General features: G+C 40.0%; 1 protein-coding gene across 1 annotated transcript; it reads left to right on the forward strand.

Annotated features, from left to right (window-relative positions):
* Positions 1-6,891: 6,891 nt before the first annotated feature.
* drd1b (dopamine receptor D1b) lies at positions 6,892-15,113 on the forward strand. Its single transcript, XM_038709718.1, has one exon. It carries the CDS (start codon positions 8,397-8,399, stop codon positions 9,786-9,788), a length of 1,392 nt encoding a protein of 463 aa, XP_038565646.1. The 5' UTR covers positions 6,892-8,396; the 3' UTR covers positions 9,789-15,113.
* The last annotated feature ends 3,323 nt before the right edge of the window (positions 15,114-18,436 follow it).

Genomic DNA, 18,436 nt, shown 5'->3' on the forward strand with positions numbered 1-18,436 from the left:
CACCCAGCGGTCCTGAGCTTGGAATTAAGTGAGGTTAAACTTTTTGTGTTCAGACTACAGCAGGATGTACGCTGCATTGGCTTTAGATTTAAAGCAGGGTGCACTTAAGATGAGTTTGAAAGCCTTCATGATGAAAAAGGATGCAGTGCTGTGTGGGAAGTAACCCCACTGTATGGCGCAACAGCTGCTTTAAGCTTTCTTTCCTCCTGACTTCTAAAACAGTACTCAACAAATCCTCAATCCTTACTTATCTAGTGTCTCAGAAGTAAGGAGGCACTGTTGCATTCAGTTCTACACATAATGAAATGTGTTTTTTAAAAATGTGTATGTATTTAAATATTTTATTTATCTCACAAGGCATGTGCACAATTTTATATATCCTTTTTTACATTTGTAATTAATCATTGTGTTTGGTGTACCAAAGACACTTACTGTTTTGTTGGCTATGTATTGTACTACTGATTTCAGCTGTGTGTAGCACTATTGCCCAAGCCAAATTTGGCTTGGGCAATAGTGGGCAGAGACGGTGAGAGAAGCAGTGATAGACAACTAAAAAGTGCTAAAATCAGTACCCTTTAGCAATTAGAAATCATAAAGAAAGCCATTGAAATTTCAAACAGTCTCAAAACAGGTGGTGGTGTCATGCCAGGCTGTCACAGCAAGATCAAGACAAATATTTTTTTCTTTAGTTGTCTGATCCTTTGGTGAAATCAACAAACATATGGCTGAAGGGTGTTATTATTAAAGTTCAACAAAAATACAGACACCGTCACATTTTGACATCAAAGTATGTTCCAATCAAATTACATAATTTGGTCAAAGTGAAAACAAATTGGTAGACAATCATGTAAAAGTACATACAAAATCATGCATAATCATATTCATTCTCACAATCACCTAATATCTGATGTAGTGCCATCAAGGGAGGGTCGGTGAAACGGTTAGAAAAATTTGTTTTTTCAGAATCACTACTGAAACAAGATAAGAAATGCTGTTTCTATAGCTCTTGAGGACTATTAACTAAGAAGGTTAAAGAGTAGTAAGGAAACAATATAATATTTTGTGGTAAGGCTTTCACGTCAGTTGTCTGTCTGAGTACTTTGCACAAGCTGAAAATAAAAATACCTTTTGATAGTTCAACAAAATGTGTAAAAAGCAAAGCAACAAATAATTCTGCATGACACTGTTTATACTGACAAGGCTGTGTACCATTTCTTTTGAAAAACAAGGAAATGTAGGGGTTCAAAGAATAAGGTCACTAAATCTCACTGCAATGCTGCAAATGCATTAAGAGAGGTGACAACAGATGAGTAAATTCCAGTACACAATTCTGGTTTGTGGATATGACAGGATAAATGCCACAGATGAATGATTTTCATGTTTACTATTGAAACGAAAACAATTTATAATCTGCCATACTGGCCTATTTGAAAACAAAATTTACTGGCATTGGGATGACATTATTTAAATTTGAAATATGTCAAATGCATAACTCAAATAAAAGTAAATGTGCAATAATAATTCTGTCAGAAGGTGATATACAGTCTTGAATAAATATAAATATAGATGGATGGATAGATGATAGATGAAATTTAGTGTATGTGCGTGCACATTATGTTTGGAGATTAACCTTCTGCGTGACCGGCGCCTCCACTCCTTTATAAACCTACTTTATCAAATGAAGCTGCCGACAGATGGTCCACATATCATCAACTGCACTGAATCTTATATCCTGGGATACAAAGGAAGAGACGAGTGAGAAGAGGAAGATACCAGTGCATGTGTGTGTGTGCATAACTGTAAAATTCCCTGCAATATGTGCACTGCAGAGATTAAACATACAGTACTACAAAAGGCACCACATGGTTCTATCCAAGTAAAGGCATTTTAAAATGAGATTTAAAACTACCAAATTTATAGTTTTATAAAGTAGACTTTTGAATTCCTTAGGGTCTGACCTGACAGAGCCGTTGTATTACTACCTCTAACGATTTTATCCTGGTCAACACGTGCCATGTCATTACTTTTTCACTCTTTCATTGTCTGCAACCCATTATACTATACAGTGTAAATACTATCCTTTTAGCTATGTATTTGTAGTTTTGGAAGCAGCAATAAAACTCTCATGTAAAAAGCAGTCACACACAGCGAATAGCAGCAAATACATGTGATGACGCACACATGGGCACACAGATCATAGGTTTGGATTTCTTTGCGTCTGATTACCACAGTAAAGATAAATATTGTTATTGTTGAATATCATGAATGCTTGTGTGTGTGTGTGTGTGTGGGGGGGGGGGGTGCGCGTGTGTGTGTGTGTGTCAGTGGTGGGATTAGAGCACATTTCCTTCACGCTGGGAATGTGGTGATGAGAGGCTCCACAACAACAACTTGGGACCTGAAGGATGTCACACTGACAAAGAGGATTTGGAAGCGAGAGAGAAAGTGAGAGTGAGAGTATGTGTGTGTATTGGGGGGGGGGGGGGGGCATCTCTGTCACAGATTAGTCTCCTATTCATCCCTGGCCCTTTTTCTCTCACCTCTCACCAGAAAAGCAGTTCCATGCCATGTGGCATGTCAGTGAAATATTTGAAAAGAATGACTCAGTGATGTCTGACAGTTATTGTTTATTTGGTCATTTCACAGAGAATGATCTAATGCTGTTGACAGGCTTGAAAAACGGTGTAATCTTGCAGCAATCGGCTTGATAGCAGTCTCACCACTTTCCACTGATGTTTTATTGTTGCTGTTAACTGTAAATGAGATTTATTGTACTACACAGAAAAAAACAATATGGCTTTAAAGAGCAACCTGCCTTTTGACTTATAGATGCCAGCCATCCTGATAATGCCATTTTACCCCAAAAATTTCACAAACACTAAATTATGTAAGTAACCATATAATCGATACACCGAATTTGATATTTACATGGACTCTAAACATCCATCCATCCATCGTCAACCGCTTATCCTGCGTACAGGGTCGCAGGGGGCTGGAGCCTATCCCAGCTGACATCGGGCGAAAGGCGGGGTACACCCTGGACAGGTCGCCAGTCAATTGCAGATTATACTTTGCATAAAAGCCTCAATGGGTTGAAGGAGGGCCACAGAATTTTCACACACTTAAGGCTAATTTCACGCCGGATCTGTATCACAGGAAGCTTGGTATTCACTGTTGTTTTGATCTACTTGTCTCACTTATTATAGATTAAAAAAAAAGAAAAGAAGACGGCTTCAACTAATGAGAAATGAATGCTGCCTCTGGTAAATGTCATTAAAAAGCTATAAATTTAATTGGTTTCTACATTAACTTCTGTAAATTTACTGCACCAGATTTGAATTTCAAATGAAGGCAGTCACCTAGAATTTGTGAGATACACTCAGTCCGTTAAATATGTTGTTACACAAAAGCAGCTTTGTTTTAATTTAAAACATGAATACCAATTATCATAAATTCATCTGTGTGCTGCTGAATGATGCAGCTTGACTTCACACATCCCTTCTGGTAGCTGTGTAAACCATATTCAATATTCAAATTTATATTATGAAACTTATTCATTTATGAAAATGAATCTTTGAGCTGTCCCTGGCAGATTTTGGCACTCCGACAGCTTTATATCTTTGTCATTTCCATATCGGCTTGAATGGCTGAATCTCTGCTTGTGGTAGAAGGAATACCTGAGGATGGCAAACACAGTCACTTGATTAACTTCCTGTCATGAGCTCAGCTGCCACATTCTCTGGGCATCAAGGTACACACAGAGTATTGTTACAACGCCTCATTTGCAAACATGCTGCATTTTTTTCAATTAACCAGCAGACATGTCAGCTGACTTCTCAAAAGAACACTCAATTCATCATAGACTTGATTTGATATACAAAGCTTAATGACATTGGAAAGCACAGGACAAGCAAATGGATAATGAAGCCATATTTAGAAAGACTGAAAGACAAATGAAACATCTGACCTATACAGTGGGTACGGAAAGTATTCAGACCCCTTTAAATTTTTTACTCTTTGTTTCATTGCAGCCATTTTCCAAAAATCAAAAAAGTTCATTTTATTTCTCAGTAATGTACACTCAGCACCCCATCTTGACAGAAAAAAACAGAAATGTAGAAATTTTTGCAAATTTATTAAAAAAGAAAAACTGAAATATCACATGGTCATAAGTATTCAGACCCTTTGCTCAGTATTTAGTAGAAGCACCCTTTTGATCTAATACAGCCATGAGTCGTTTTGGGAAAGATGCAACAAGTTTTTCACATCTGGATTTGGGTATCCTCTGCCATTCCTCCTTACAGATCCTCTCCAGTTCTGTCAGGTTGGATGGTAAACGTTGGTGGACAGCCATTTTCAGGTCTCTCCAGAGATGCTCAATTGGGTTTAAGTCAGGGCTCTGGCTGGGCCATTCAAGAACAGCCACGGAGTTGTTGTGAAGCCACTCCTTCGTTATTTTAGCGGTGTGCTTAGGGTCATTGTCTTGTTGGAAGGTAAACCTTCAGCCCAGTCTGAGGTCCAGAGCACTCTGGAAAAGGTTTTCGTCCAGGATATCCCTGTACTTGGCCGCATTCATCTTTCCCTCGATTGCAACCAGTCGTCCTGTCCCTGCAGCTGAAAAACACCCCCACAGCATGATGCTGCCACCACCATGCTTCACTGTTGAGACTGTATTGGACAGGTGATGAGCAGTGCCTGGTTTTCTCCACACATACCGCTTAGAATTAAGGCCAAAAAGTTCTATCTTGGTCTCATCAGACCAGAGGATCTTATTTATCACCATCTTGGAGTCCTTCAGGTGTTTTTTAGCAAACTCCATGCGGGCTTTCATGTGTCTTGCACTGAGGAGAGGCTTCCGTCGGGCCACTCTGCCATAAAGCCCCGACTGGTGGATTGCTGCAGTGATGGTTGACTTACTACAACTTTCTCCCATCTCCCGACTGCATCTCTGGAGCTCAGCCACAGTGACCTTTGGGTTCTTCTTTACCTCTCTCACCAAGGCTCTTCTCCCCCGATAGCTCAGTTTGGCCGGACGGCCAGCTCTAGGAAGGGTTCTGGTCGTCCCAAACGTCTTCCATTTGAGGATTATGGAGACCACTGTGCTCTTAGGAACCTTAAGTGCAGCAGAAATTTTTTTGTAACCTTGGCCAGATCTGTGTCTTGCCACAATTCTGTCTCTGAGCTCTTCAGGCAGTTCCTTTGACCTCATGATTCTCATTTGCTCTGACATGCACTGTGAGCTGTAAGGTCTTATATAGACAGGTGTGTGGCTTTCCTAATCAAGTCCAATCAGTATAATCAAACACAGCTGGACTCAAATGAAGGTGTAGAACCATCTCAAGGATGATCAGAAGAAATAGACAGCACCTGAGTTAAATATGAGTGTCACGGCAAAGGGTCTGAATACTTATGACCATGTGATATTTCAGTTTTTCTTTTTTAATAAATTTGCAAAAATTTCTACATTTCTGTTTTTTTCTGTCAAGATGGGGTGCTGAGTGTACATTACTGAGAAATAAAATGAACTTTTTTGATTTTTGGAAAATGGCTGCAATGAAACAAAGAGTGAAAAATTTAAAGGGGTCTGAATACTTTCCGTACCCAGTGTATATGTAGGCTTTGTGGCAAAAAGTCATCCCATAAAACAATTCTCTCTCTTCTATTCTATTCTTTTTTGTTTGCTTTTTGGAGCAGACAAAAATTACCCTGCATGGCTGGTTGTGTGTGAGTGAGTGAGTGAGTGAGTGAGCGAATCTGTGTAGTGTTTTTGTGTGACGTGGTCTGGGTTTGAACTTTGTCGACTGCACGCACACCCTGGCTCTGTGCTACAGGGAAATGTGGGCGTTGTGTCTGCCAGGCCTCTTACACTTGGCTTGTCTACATGCATTACTCACACACACACACACACACACACACACACACACACACACACACACACACACACACACACAAATACATGTGTACACATCTGCAAACACACACTTACCACAGAGAGACACACATAGTCATGGGTGCACAAATACGTAAGTCAGACACACATGCATAACAAGAGTCACTGGGGAACCAAGTCCATTGAGGATTTCATCTCGCTAAATTGTTAATATGCAAACTGGCCAAGCCTACCGGGCAGCTAGCGGCATGATAACATTAGCTTCTGTAATTCACATCAACTCCCCCATACCCCACACCCTCTTGGTGTCTCTCTTACTTCATGGGTCTTCCTGCTGCAGTGTGGCTCATAGGACTCTAATCTAATTCAGAGTTGTTCAGTCACGTTTACTGAGGTGACGTTAATGCAACAGCACTGCAGTTCACTCTCACATCATCTCCTGCATCCAGTAGATGGCCTCATTGTGCCTCTGTGTGCATGCCTGCTGGCTACAAGTTCATCTCCGGACATCACTGCACCTTCATTTTTAGCTCCTCTCTTTTCTTTTTGTGTCTTTACAGCAGCCATCATTATATTTGTTTGTCAATGTAGGTCCATTCTAAAATAAAGTGCAAAGAGATGAAGGGAACGCTATTGTATCATTGTAAAAAAAAAAAAAAAAAAAAAAGACATTGAGATGATGTAGCCTATGATATTGGTAAATGAGAACGTCACCAAAATCTGACACCAACCAGATAAACAAAATTTAAAAAACTGAGAAACAAAAAAAAAAATGGAAATCGATTCTCTGGTAATAAACTTTCCAGCATTTAGACACTTTGCCATACATTTAGGTCAGGATTTTGTCATCATAAACCATGGAGCTAAACTCAACAATAGGTACGCTGTATAATGTCAATTGGGGCGGCTTTGCCCTCCACAGCCTCCCCTGGATAGATGGAGCAGTTGTGGCAAAGAGACCGTGGCGCACGGCAGCAGGCAGCAGCTGAGCGGAGAGAGAGGAGCGCGCATGAAAACGGTCTTGGTGAGACCAGAGTCATTCCCATCACTCTCCGCCGGCCGGTCAAACCGCAGACACACCACAGGGAAACAGAATGTTCCACAAGGATGACCCTAAAAAGAAAAGCATATAAGGAATGATAAAACGCATGAGGACGGTCGCAACAGGGGAGCGTATCTGATTTCCCATGGGCGAGAGCGCTGAGGGGGTGAGCTCCTTCTCCTTCACCTGGTACCAAGGTACAAGTTGGATGTATGTCAAAGACGTGGATTTCGGGGGACTGAATATTTTTATTAATTTGTTCAATTAACGTTGTTGAACATGGATTCAATTCTTTTCAAATCACCCCAAGACGTGGCTGAAGGTCCTGAGCTGTCCACATGCACGGAGACATTTAGAAAATAAGAAAACACACTACGCCTCTGTTTCAAAGACGTCAACCCAGGGATTTCACTACCTGAGATGATTTAGGTACGTGGCCAAAATCACTCTTGAATGTTTTGAAAGCTGAGCGGTCGTTTTTGCTGTGTCCACACAAACAAACATGCAAACTAAACCAAAAAACAGTGAACTAGTATCTGGATTATAACATGTCAGTATATAAAAAGAACAGTAATTTTGATGAGCTTTCTTACATGTGATGAATTAGACATGCATCTCCTTGATATCAAAATTGACTTTTGAGACTTTTGAATGCCGTTTCCAGCGTACATTTTTTTTTTTTTTTTGGCTCACCACTCAGGTGGAAATGTTGGCAGTAGACTGTTCTACGTCCATCCACTGGGAGCTAAGCTCAAACAAATGAAAAAAATAAATGAAATTAAACGCAACACCTAGCAGCCGGGGTGGATCATAGATACAGGCACCAATATAATCGCATGGACACGCCTCGAGGATCATTAAACAAATCAGATAAACGCAGCGCGAAAACCATCAATAGAAATTATTGATGAGGTGGTATATAAGGCTAATGATTGGCCAAGCCTCTGTTTACTCAACAGCTCCGCAACAATATGGTGTGAAACTTTTGCTCATGGCTTGACAACAGGCATGCAGTAAGAGGAGAAAACGGAAACAATGACTTTACTTTTTATGTAATTTTTATTGCTGCTTTATACCATTCCATGACTACAGTGCTGAGTGGAAGAATAATTGCAAACAACAGCTGGAATATTCCTCCTCAAACTAGAATGTCTGCTGCCTGTACTGCTGCCGCAGGAATTTATGAACCAGGCATTTTTGGGGGGCACATTTCCGAAGAGATTTTTTTGAAATATTTATAGCAGTTCTTGTGCAAGGATGGTGGTTGTGACAAGGAACCTATGGATGACCCAGCCTGTGGGAGAGCTGGTGCCGAGACAGTTGACCTCTCTACCAGCTACGCCGTCAGTCTAAAATTCCTCCTTAGAGAGGCACAGCTACTGCAGGTTGGGGATGTGATGGGGTGACTGTTGACACCCCCTCACCCATCCCCTCTCTCGTTTTATTAGCAGTGTAATATAAACAATGGATCAGAATTTCACAACGGTTCGAGATGGCAAGCAGCTGCTACCAGAGAAAGACTCGTCCAAGCGTGTGCTGACAGGGTGCTTCCTCTTCCTCCTCATCTTCACCACGCTGCTAGGCAACACACTTGTATGTGTTGCCGTCACCAAGTTCCGACACCTGAGGTCGAAGGTCACCAACTTCTTTGTTATCTCCCTGGCCATCTCTGACCTTCTGGTGGCCATCTTGGTTATGCCATGGAAAGCAGCTACTGAGATTGTGGGGTTTTGGCCATTTGGTGCGTTCTGCAATGTATGGGTGGCGTTTGACATCATGTGCTCCACTGCTTCCATCTTGAACCTGTGTGTGATTAGTGTCGACCGTTACTGGGCCATCTCAAGTCCATTCCGCTATGAACGCAAGATGACCCCTAAAGTGGCATGTCTGATGATCAGTGTGGCGTGGACCCTGTCCATCCTCATCTCCTTTATTCCTGTTCAGCTTAACTGGCACAAAGCTCAGACCATCAGCTACGCAGACCTAAATGGAACATACCCAGGCGATCTGCCCCCTGACAACTGCGATTCTAGCCTTAACAGGACCTATGCTATCTCCTCCTCCCTTATCAGCTTTTACATCCCTGTAGCTATTATGATCGTCACCTACACCCGGATCTACCGCATTGCCCAGAAACAGATACGGAGAATATCTGCCCTGGAGCGAGCGGCGGAGAGTGCCAAAAACCGTCACAGCAGCATGGGGAATAGTTCGAACATGGAGAGTGAGAGCTCATTCAAAATGTCGTTCAAACGAGAAACCAAAGTCTTAAAGACGCTCTCAGTCATCATGGGAGTGTTTGTGTGCTGCTGGTTGCCCTTCTTCATCCTTAACTGCATGGTTCCGTTCTGTGAGACGAACTTGCCGGACGGTTCCACAGACTTCCCCTGCATCAGCTCCACCACCTTTGATGTGTTTGTGTGGTTTGGCTGGGCAAACTCCTCACTCAACCCCATCATCTATGCCTTCAATGCCGACTTCCGCAAGGCCTTCTCCATCCTCCTGGGCTGCCACCGGCTCTGCCCGGGGAGCAACGCCATTGAGATCGTCAGTATTAACAACAACATGGGTGCCCCTACCTCGAACCCAAACTGTCAGTATCAGCCCAAGGGTCACATCCCAAAGGAGGGCAACCACGCAGCCAGCTATGTGATCCCTCACAGCATCCTGTGTCAGGAGGAGGAGTTACAGAAGAAGGATGGATGCGCAGGGGAGATCGAGGTAGGGATGGTAAACAACGCCCTGGAGAAACTCTCCCCAGCCATTTCTGGGAATTTAGACAGTGACACTGAGGTCACACTGGAAAAGATCAATCCCATAACACAGAATGGACAGCATAAAGCTGTGTCATGTTGAAAAAAAAGGCAAAGATGGATCAGAGTACACTAAGGCATGTAAGTACGTACTAAGAGAAGAAAAGCTTACACAGGAGGACAGCAAAAAAAAAGAGACAGACATCTTAAAGAACATGCCTGACAGGGAAACAGTTTGTGGGATATACAGGACCATAAGACTGTCAACAAAAATCTACGTGGAAAAACCGACAGAATGTTTTAAAGTAAAGGCACTTTATCCTGGATATAACTATCTGCAAAATACATTCAGCATTTATTAATGAAATTGACACATTTGATGATAAATGTTGATAATGTCAATATTAAAGCAGAACACTAGCTAGGTGCACATGTATACATTTTTTTATATTTACAAAAATGTATACATCTGCATGTGTATACTATACAGTACTGACACAATCCTGCAAGGACTCTAACACAGTATACACAGTGGAGGAATATGTAGTAACTATTAGCAAAATGTCTTGTAGGTAGGTGCTTTGTATGTGTTTCATGGAGGAGAGAACAATGTGGGTAAATTAGTGGTTTTGGTACAGTACGATTAGTTTATTGCAGTTATTTCTCTTACATTTTTATTGACAGTTTTATTGCAAAACACCTGTATTGCATTGATAATTTATTTGAGTTAAAACTGCTTCAAACACCAAAGTTACAATATTCTGATTCAGACTTAAAAGGCAGGGGACATATAATGGAATTCAATACTGTAAACCAAGTTGTCATATATTTTTAAACATTTAATTTTTGCAACCCCCCCCCCCCCACCCATGTTATCTTGCAGTATCTCCAGATTTTTATAAAATCTGATATGTTCAGAGGTCCAACTGTGTGTGTGTGTGTGTGTGTGTGTGTGTGTGTGTGTGTGAGAGAGAGAGAGAGAAAGAGAAAGGGGGGGGGGGAGTCATGGTCTACTTTTCTTCCCTTGTGTCCTATCCTATCCATTCCATCCTCAGTTGTGCCCACCTGGGACCAATCAGACTGGCTCACCTGAAGTTTCTTCCATTTCTTCTCTTCAGTCCCTGTTTTCATTAGCTTTGTCTTCCCCTCTCTGCCGCTCTTCAGCAAATCCTCTCTAGGGGACCTGTGGTCTCCTCTCCTTTCCATTTTCCTGTTCTCCTTTTTTCAGTCAGCAAAGTTCCTTCCCCTCCTTGTGCTGCCCCTATTTCTTCAGTGTTGTCAACCTCTTCCCTCCTTTCTCCTCTCCATTGTTCCCTCAGTCAGCATGGTCCTTTACATCTGCACCATATCTTGCATATATGGTTTTCGTCTGCCTCCTCCTCACCATTTCCTTTGGCAGCCCTCCATTTTAAGTCCTTTCTCTGACCACTTAAAGGGGCACTAATGGTTCTAATTTTGGCAAATGCTGTGAGTCCATAATTAAAAAAAGAATGTAAATCTGGAAACTAAAACACCCGCACTTGGACAGAGAAGGCAGAGAAACAGTAGCAGAGTTTACTCAGCCATAATGCAAGTGACACTTCGTGACCTTTTGCAAACTTGCAGATATCTGATTTTATAAATTGCTCATGCTGGGAGCCATTCTGTGTTGTAGCGGCCATGTGGATCATACAGTGTGACAGTTGCTCTGCTTGCAGGGGTGAAGTTCAAGATAAACCACCATGATGAGGATAACCTCAAGATTTTGGACATATTTTTATCACCTCTGCTCTCCCTGTAATTTGTTTTTGCACTGTAGATTTTTTTTAAATAAAGACACAGCAAAAATTACAATTTAAGTTTTTACGTTAGTCAAAAAAATATTTTACAAAAGGTAGAGTAAGTCAGTCCTACCTGACTTACTCTACCTTTTGAAATGCTTGTGAAGAGTGTTACTGATTTTATGCCACAGATTTGCTGTTAAACTACATTTTAAATATACCTTTCAATTGACATGTTTGTCCTCAGCATCAGTCTTTGCCCTGATTGCATTGAAATTTTACAGTTACTTTACAAAATGTAATAGTTTGCAATAGTTTGAGTTTCAAGTGAGACTATGTAACATTTGCCTAACATTGACAATTAGTGAAGGTTATGTGATAATGGTAAATGCTATAACATAGTGTAGCAGTAGTAGATAGAGTAATCAAGTCATGGAAACTGACTCTGAAATTTCCGTTATACAGCTAAATTGATCTAAGGGTTGGTGACTTTAGCTAGCATTAGCCACCATAAGCTAGCCCACTGGTGATACCAGACCAAGTGAGGCTGTAGCTGCCAAACTCCTGAGTGTATTTAATTAAGCAATGGTGTATTTCATTGCTAATGCATTCAAATTTAATTGGTAAAAGGGAAAATGTGTTGTTCCTTCTTTCAGAAGTTACATAGCCTTGCTTTAAGTTTCAGTTTTATGTATATTTACCTGCTAAAATCAAACATAAGGACAGAGAACATGATTTTAATGTAGGGAGTGGGGGAAAAATGACCTATTCATTACCTCTACCTAAATGATTAAAGACAGGAACAATTATGTCAAAGATATATGTAGTTCACACTTTTATTCTAAAGTTTGACTAAACTTTAATTAAACTGTATATTTTTTCAGAGTTTAAATAAATTAAAAGTGTGCCACATATTATTATCAGAGTCAGACATAATTAGCTCTCTAGTCGAAGCCTATACAGCTAGTTTTCTGTTCAGTTTAGTGTTGCTGGGGAAAGAATGCTTTCTGACATTGTATGCTGAGCGTCCACCGTGTGCTGTGTGTGTCTATGAAGGCGTGAAACTGTTGCACATCAGGGAAAGGAAGAGCTGGGCCAATAGAAAGCAATTGGTCTTGAACGAAGCATTTGATTTTCCTGCTCTGGAAAATCCAATGCTATCTAGATGGCATTATAGGGAGGGGGGCTTTTAGCTCAATATGTGGCTTGGCTACTGACACAAAAGCAACTCAATGTCCTTTTTGCCTCTCTGTCCTCGGCGCCTGCCAGTTGCTGCTCCATTAATCAGAAATGGACATTTATTAGCTGGAATTTAGATTCGCTATCTTTTTATTATAATTTGATAAGATTTTGTGCTTAAATTCTATTTGAAGTGGCACAATATACTAAAACTCCACCTTCTAAGTCCTATGCCTTTTAGAAATCCTCAACCATATCAGCTCATTGACCCACCCATTTTGTTCTTCATCAGTTACTCTTAATTTACTTCCTAATTATTTCCAAACACAAGCCAGCTCAAAAATCAGGAAAAGTCAGGATTGGACATGCAAGGAAACTGCCTTGATGAAGATTTGGCCCTCCCCTTCACACCCACGCTCTACCATCCTTTTTCTCTATCTCTTTTTCTTTTCTCTTGGCTGCCTCTGTCGACTTGATGAGCGTTCCCGATGTTAACACAGATTTAATTTATTATTGAACAGACAAGGCTTACTGTTTCCCTTCTGTAGTTTAAATCAGAACACTGAATCAAAGCCCCACCTGGCTGTTTTATAATTAAAATTATTATTATTATTATTATTATTATTAATATTGTTGTTGCCAAAATTTAAATGTTTGGCTGAATGTGGCTTTAATGTAGGTTATGCTGTGATTTAACCAGTGTTTTATAAGCTGAAACTTGGGGGATAGGGGTACTAATTATATAGAGATTAATCTGCCATTTGTTGTGACATCATCGGCAATTACAGGTTTACCATATGTTTTCTCGTATATGCTGTATGTACACATTTATAGAAACATACCTCTGGCTGAGAATTGAAGTGCTGTAATGTAGCTCCATGTAACCCCCCCGAGCCCTCACCTTGTCAACTTGGTGAGTCATATTTCCAGATGCCACTGCTTTGATTTTGGAGAAGGGCGATGTCAGGCAACAATCCCACAAGCGAAATGTTTTGTTTGATCCGGAGCATTTCCTGTAGGCTGCCCTACAAGTTGCTTTGGGGAGCTGTAGTGACAGTACAAGGTCCCTCAATCAGTGTAGTGACATGACATATGACAACTTAAGCAAATCTGACAGTGCAGAATCTCGGATGGCGGGCCAAGGGACACAGCAGACGCTGGGCTGAACAACACTCCCAGGCTCTGGGAATGTGGAGGCATTTTAATGACGATGTTTCAGCTTAGTTAAACTGTCTAGGATAATGACGGAGTCCCTACCTCGACATCGATTCAGTAACAAAGCTTCATGTAAAAAAATTAAATTGCAGTATTTAGGGTTGGGGAGTGCAGGGATAGAGTATTGTACAATGATGTTAAAAATGTAGTTATGATGAACACAAGTGCTTATTATCTTCAGAAATCCTTAATGTGTGTAGCAAACTTACATGCAGTATGTTTTCTCCTGTATGGGATTCTAATTTACAGTAAGATGCAACATTCACTGACTATATATTTATTTATTTACATGTTTCTGTAAATGTTCATTCATGAAAGTGATGTCAAAGATTATAACCCTCAGAATAATTACAGTATTTAGTTTACAGTTTGTACAAAAAAATGTGCCCTTCTTGTAAAATAAACATGTATGTATTTTTTTTTTTCAATTGCGCTCACTGAGTTGTGTTTATTTGAGAGGATGTGAGTGGTGTTGTGCCTTTGACACTGAGTGGGTATGGGAAGATCATGTCACTGAAGAGGATCGATGGAGATTGATTTTGAATAGTGACGCATATTTTTTTCCAGCTCCCTGAGCCTGGTGTCCTCACTGTGTTCCTGCTTTCGCCCCGCATTTACATAACCTGACAGCCACTTGACAGTTGACACATCCTCTTCCTCTACTCTCTTACCCACTTCATTTGTTAAGTTAAACTTGGGGACAAACACATACAGACCCAAATGCACACACAGTAACATTTCAAGAGCTAAAACCTATAACAATAAAGGAACAAAACACACATTCTTGACAAATAAAGCTGCACGTGATTAAAGGAAAAAAACATTTGTGAGAGTGATACCCAAACAAAACAGGTCTTGCGGTATGGTCTCGTTCGGGAAGTAGCCTGTACTTGTCCCTGTTAGATGTGCAATACGTTAAAGAATTGCGTTTTGTATTTAACTGTCTGAATTGGATTTAGCACACAGCCATGGACGTCAATAGGCCTATTATAGGGGGACTGAAGCTACCCTAAAATGGTCCTAAGCCACCCAAAATAAAAAATAAAAATAATTATTGGATTTAGATATTATTTTTATAGTGCAGACATTTACTCAACACAGAGAAGCAAGAATAATGTTAAATACTATAGAATAATACAAATATAATTTGTATTTATATGCTTAAAATAATCGTTGTGGTTGTTTCCTCTGCTTCATAATTTAAATGCCTACTGGAGTCGGGCACTAGGACCCTGAGGGAGGCTGCGTTTCATCGCTGCTCTGCTGAGCTGCTTTACACACACACACACCGACACACAGACATGGTGAAGGAAGATTGTTTCAACATAGTGAATGATACAGAGTAAACTGTTAGTTGTTGTTAAGTACTTTCTGAACTTAAGCTACGTTTACTTGAGGTAAAGGAAAGGCGATATTTTAGTGCCTATGGAAAACACTAGTCTAGGCAGTGTGAATGCCATTAACTATCTCTAGTAGCCTATTTCAAAACAATTTCAGTTGTTGTCAGTGAAAACTAAATGTCATAGTGTCCATGTTAATGCTGTTGTACTAGTATATCCTTTAATTCATTGACCAGATTGATATTGAAGATATTTTAGAAGAGAGAGAAGCAGGAGATTGGCAGGGCAGCTGATTCTGAGGTCAGCAGTGCTCTACAGGTCATTATTGGTCTATAGGTCAGTAGTGGTCTGCAGGTCAGTAGTGGTCTACATGTCAGTAGTGCTCTACAGGTTAGCGGTAGTCTATAGGTCAGTAGTGGTCCACAGGTCAGTAGTGGGGTTTTATTTTCTTCTAACAACAGGCATTTGTTGGCAAATCTAGGCACCAAGGCAGAGCCTAAACTAAATTCTTTCATGATATTTATTATATTTGGTATGTTCTGATCCACTTAATTTTCACTAACTTGCATTTATTGGCTGTAATAAATTAAATAAATATATAGATGTTGCCTAAATGTAGGCTAGGCTATACAAGAGCATATACCCACAGGTATACACACAAAAAAATATAATAAAAGCATACATATAGTAATCATTATTCCAATTCTTTTATTCCCTTCACCATCAGGCTAATAAATTCAGACAGTAGCCGTTTAAAATAGGATCCTTATCAACAGCTTACTTATGTAGGTTTGCAAGCCAAACTACAGAGCAAAATTATAATCTGATTTAACCAATCTACAGTGCAGTAACAGTAATTAGTGTAATTAAATAGCATTCTTTGGGCCAACCCATTCTCACTCCCTATATGTCACAAGAAAGGGAAGTAAAGGCTGGACTACAAACGAGCTGTTTTCAGGCAGTTCAGAGCAGTGTTTTCTGTGGGAGATGGGCTTTGGGCTTTTTCACTTTGCAAACCTAGTACATGCACAAAAAAGATATATAACTCAATAAAGGAGAGGGAAAAAGCCAAAAACCATAATACCACCTCTTTAACTTACGTGTTAACTGACATACGTAGTTATTTTAACCCAAACCATGATCCTTTCCTAACCTTAACCAAGTACTTTTGTTGCTTAAACCTAACCAGGTACCTGTTAACCTTAAATCTTTAAACAAATTACAACGTTTCACAACTTAAATAACGTGCCATTTCAAAATGGCGATGTTTCAAAACGCTAGCATTTTCTTTTGAAAGAGTAACCGGACGTTGCACATGTATTCTTCTTACTTTACCGGACATTGCATATTTGTGGTTGCTAAGCGTTGCTAACTTGACCGCAGACCCCTAAACATCTAAAAAATTACCCAGGGCGTTAAAAAGCTACACCAAAGGGCCATGACCGAGCGTCAATATGTCACGAGTCGGGAGTGAAAATGTGTTGTTTGGACCTGCAACTTATCTAAGAGAGAGAGGAATTAGATAAGGTATTACTTTATTGCGCATTTACAGGAGCAGCTGGAGCATTTGAGTTATAGCCTACAGAAGAACTCAGTCTGGCCTAAGTAAATTCGCCCCATGCAGCTTTGCTGAGTCTAAAAGCTAAAATTACAGTAAGTTTTATTCAACATAGGAGAAATGGAAGAAGAGAATATATCTGTCGCTTTTTACCTGTAACATCTTTGCTTCTTGACTGGTTGTTGACAAAGGTGTAGTTCCAATACAGTAACAAAAGATGCGAGTGCCAAGATTTTGCAAGCACAAGTTAAGCATACCCTGGGGGCTGACGTCCCTGCCCACAGCTATTTTGCCTGTATAGAAACTGGAATGATGATCAATAATCTCTCTTCAGCACACTTGGTTATAGCTTGTTTCATCAGTGTTTCACCTGAAGGCAAGAAATTTATCTAAATCAGTACGACCACTCAGAAAGACATGTCAAAACCCATGACCTGCAAGTTAAACTGTCTGACTGTTGAGTTATACTTCAAAGCACTGCTTTACATATCCCTGGTGAATTAAGCAAGGTGAGAATCAATGGTGAGCAGATTAGTCCAGTGCTTAATCTCATTTCACACATCCATGCATTTGCTCTATATACATTAATTAAGGATCAATATATCAAAATTAGTAAATGTACCTTAATCTCACAAAAAAACGTTTTTGGATTTTAGAGTGTGGCTCGATAAAGTCGGGAGAAAAAATACATAAGCAAGACTGCAATGTCCCCCTGGCTGACCACTGTAGCTGCCAGTGCTGCTTTAACTAACATCTGTTTGATTTTGTCTTACACACACATACACATGCACACACAAACATTCTGGAGTAATTTCAAAATGAAATTGGATCAGTAGTGCTTGTAACTGAAATTAAATTGAAATTGCTACTGATTATAATCATTAGGACACTGCAGAGAAAAATAAATAATTTCAACCTTTGCTGTTTGTATTATAATATATGTGTATAAAATTGAAAGGTATCCATCTATATACAATATCTGATATTTACACATGCTGTGACCAGATTGCTTTTCGCATGGGTGATGTATTGATATGCACAAGTTTATCCAGTGCTCTTATTTTTAAATCCACCTAACCAAGAGCACATTCTCAATGGCATCAATGCGTAGTGGTTACAGGAGAAATTCGTGTTTGAAATACACTCCAAATTAATTTTTTATGTTTGCACAAGCAAAATGGCAGCCCCCCAAAAAGAACAGTGATTAACACAGGCTCTAAAGCCGATGTTGACAAATCTTCCGCACAGACGCCAAACACAGCCCTGGTGGCTTTTGTTCAAAAATGTTATAATTGATTTAGATACACATTCATTGCACTTTCACACAAGTTCTTTCAGTCACTTGTTTCCTGTTAGTTCTTGATTTAAACAATGCTGAGAGCATACTAAATTCAATTGTTGTTTGAGAACACTTTCAATAATTAACCCTTATTAACTTTGTGAGCTCTTTTGAGCAATCATGTACAAAGTCACTCATCCCTTAGCTGAATGGATGAATGAATGAAAAACGTAATTATGGACATAATTCGTAGAAGAAAGGACCAAGAAAGGTTACAACCCCGGAATTTTCAAAGTGCCACTTGATATAATTATTGATAATAATTGGTTTATGAACCTGCTGCAGTTTCTCATTGGGCTTAAACTCAGAACTCTAGGGCAACAATTTAGCTTTCATATACCATGATATATCTCCCTCTAA

This window comes from Micropterus salmoides, unplaced genomic scaffold, assembly GCF_014851395.1.
Source record: "Micropterus salmoides isolate LMB-PRFRI ecotype aquatic unplaced genomic scaffold, ASM1485139v1 Ms_hic_scaffold_9, whole genome shotgun sequence".
Classification (NCBI taxonomy): domain Eukaryota; kingdom Metazoa; phylum Chordata; class Actinopteri; order Centrarchiformes; family Centrarchidae; genus Micropterus; species Micropterus salmoides.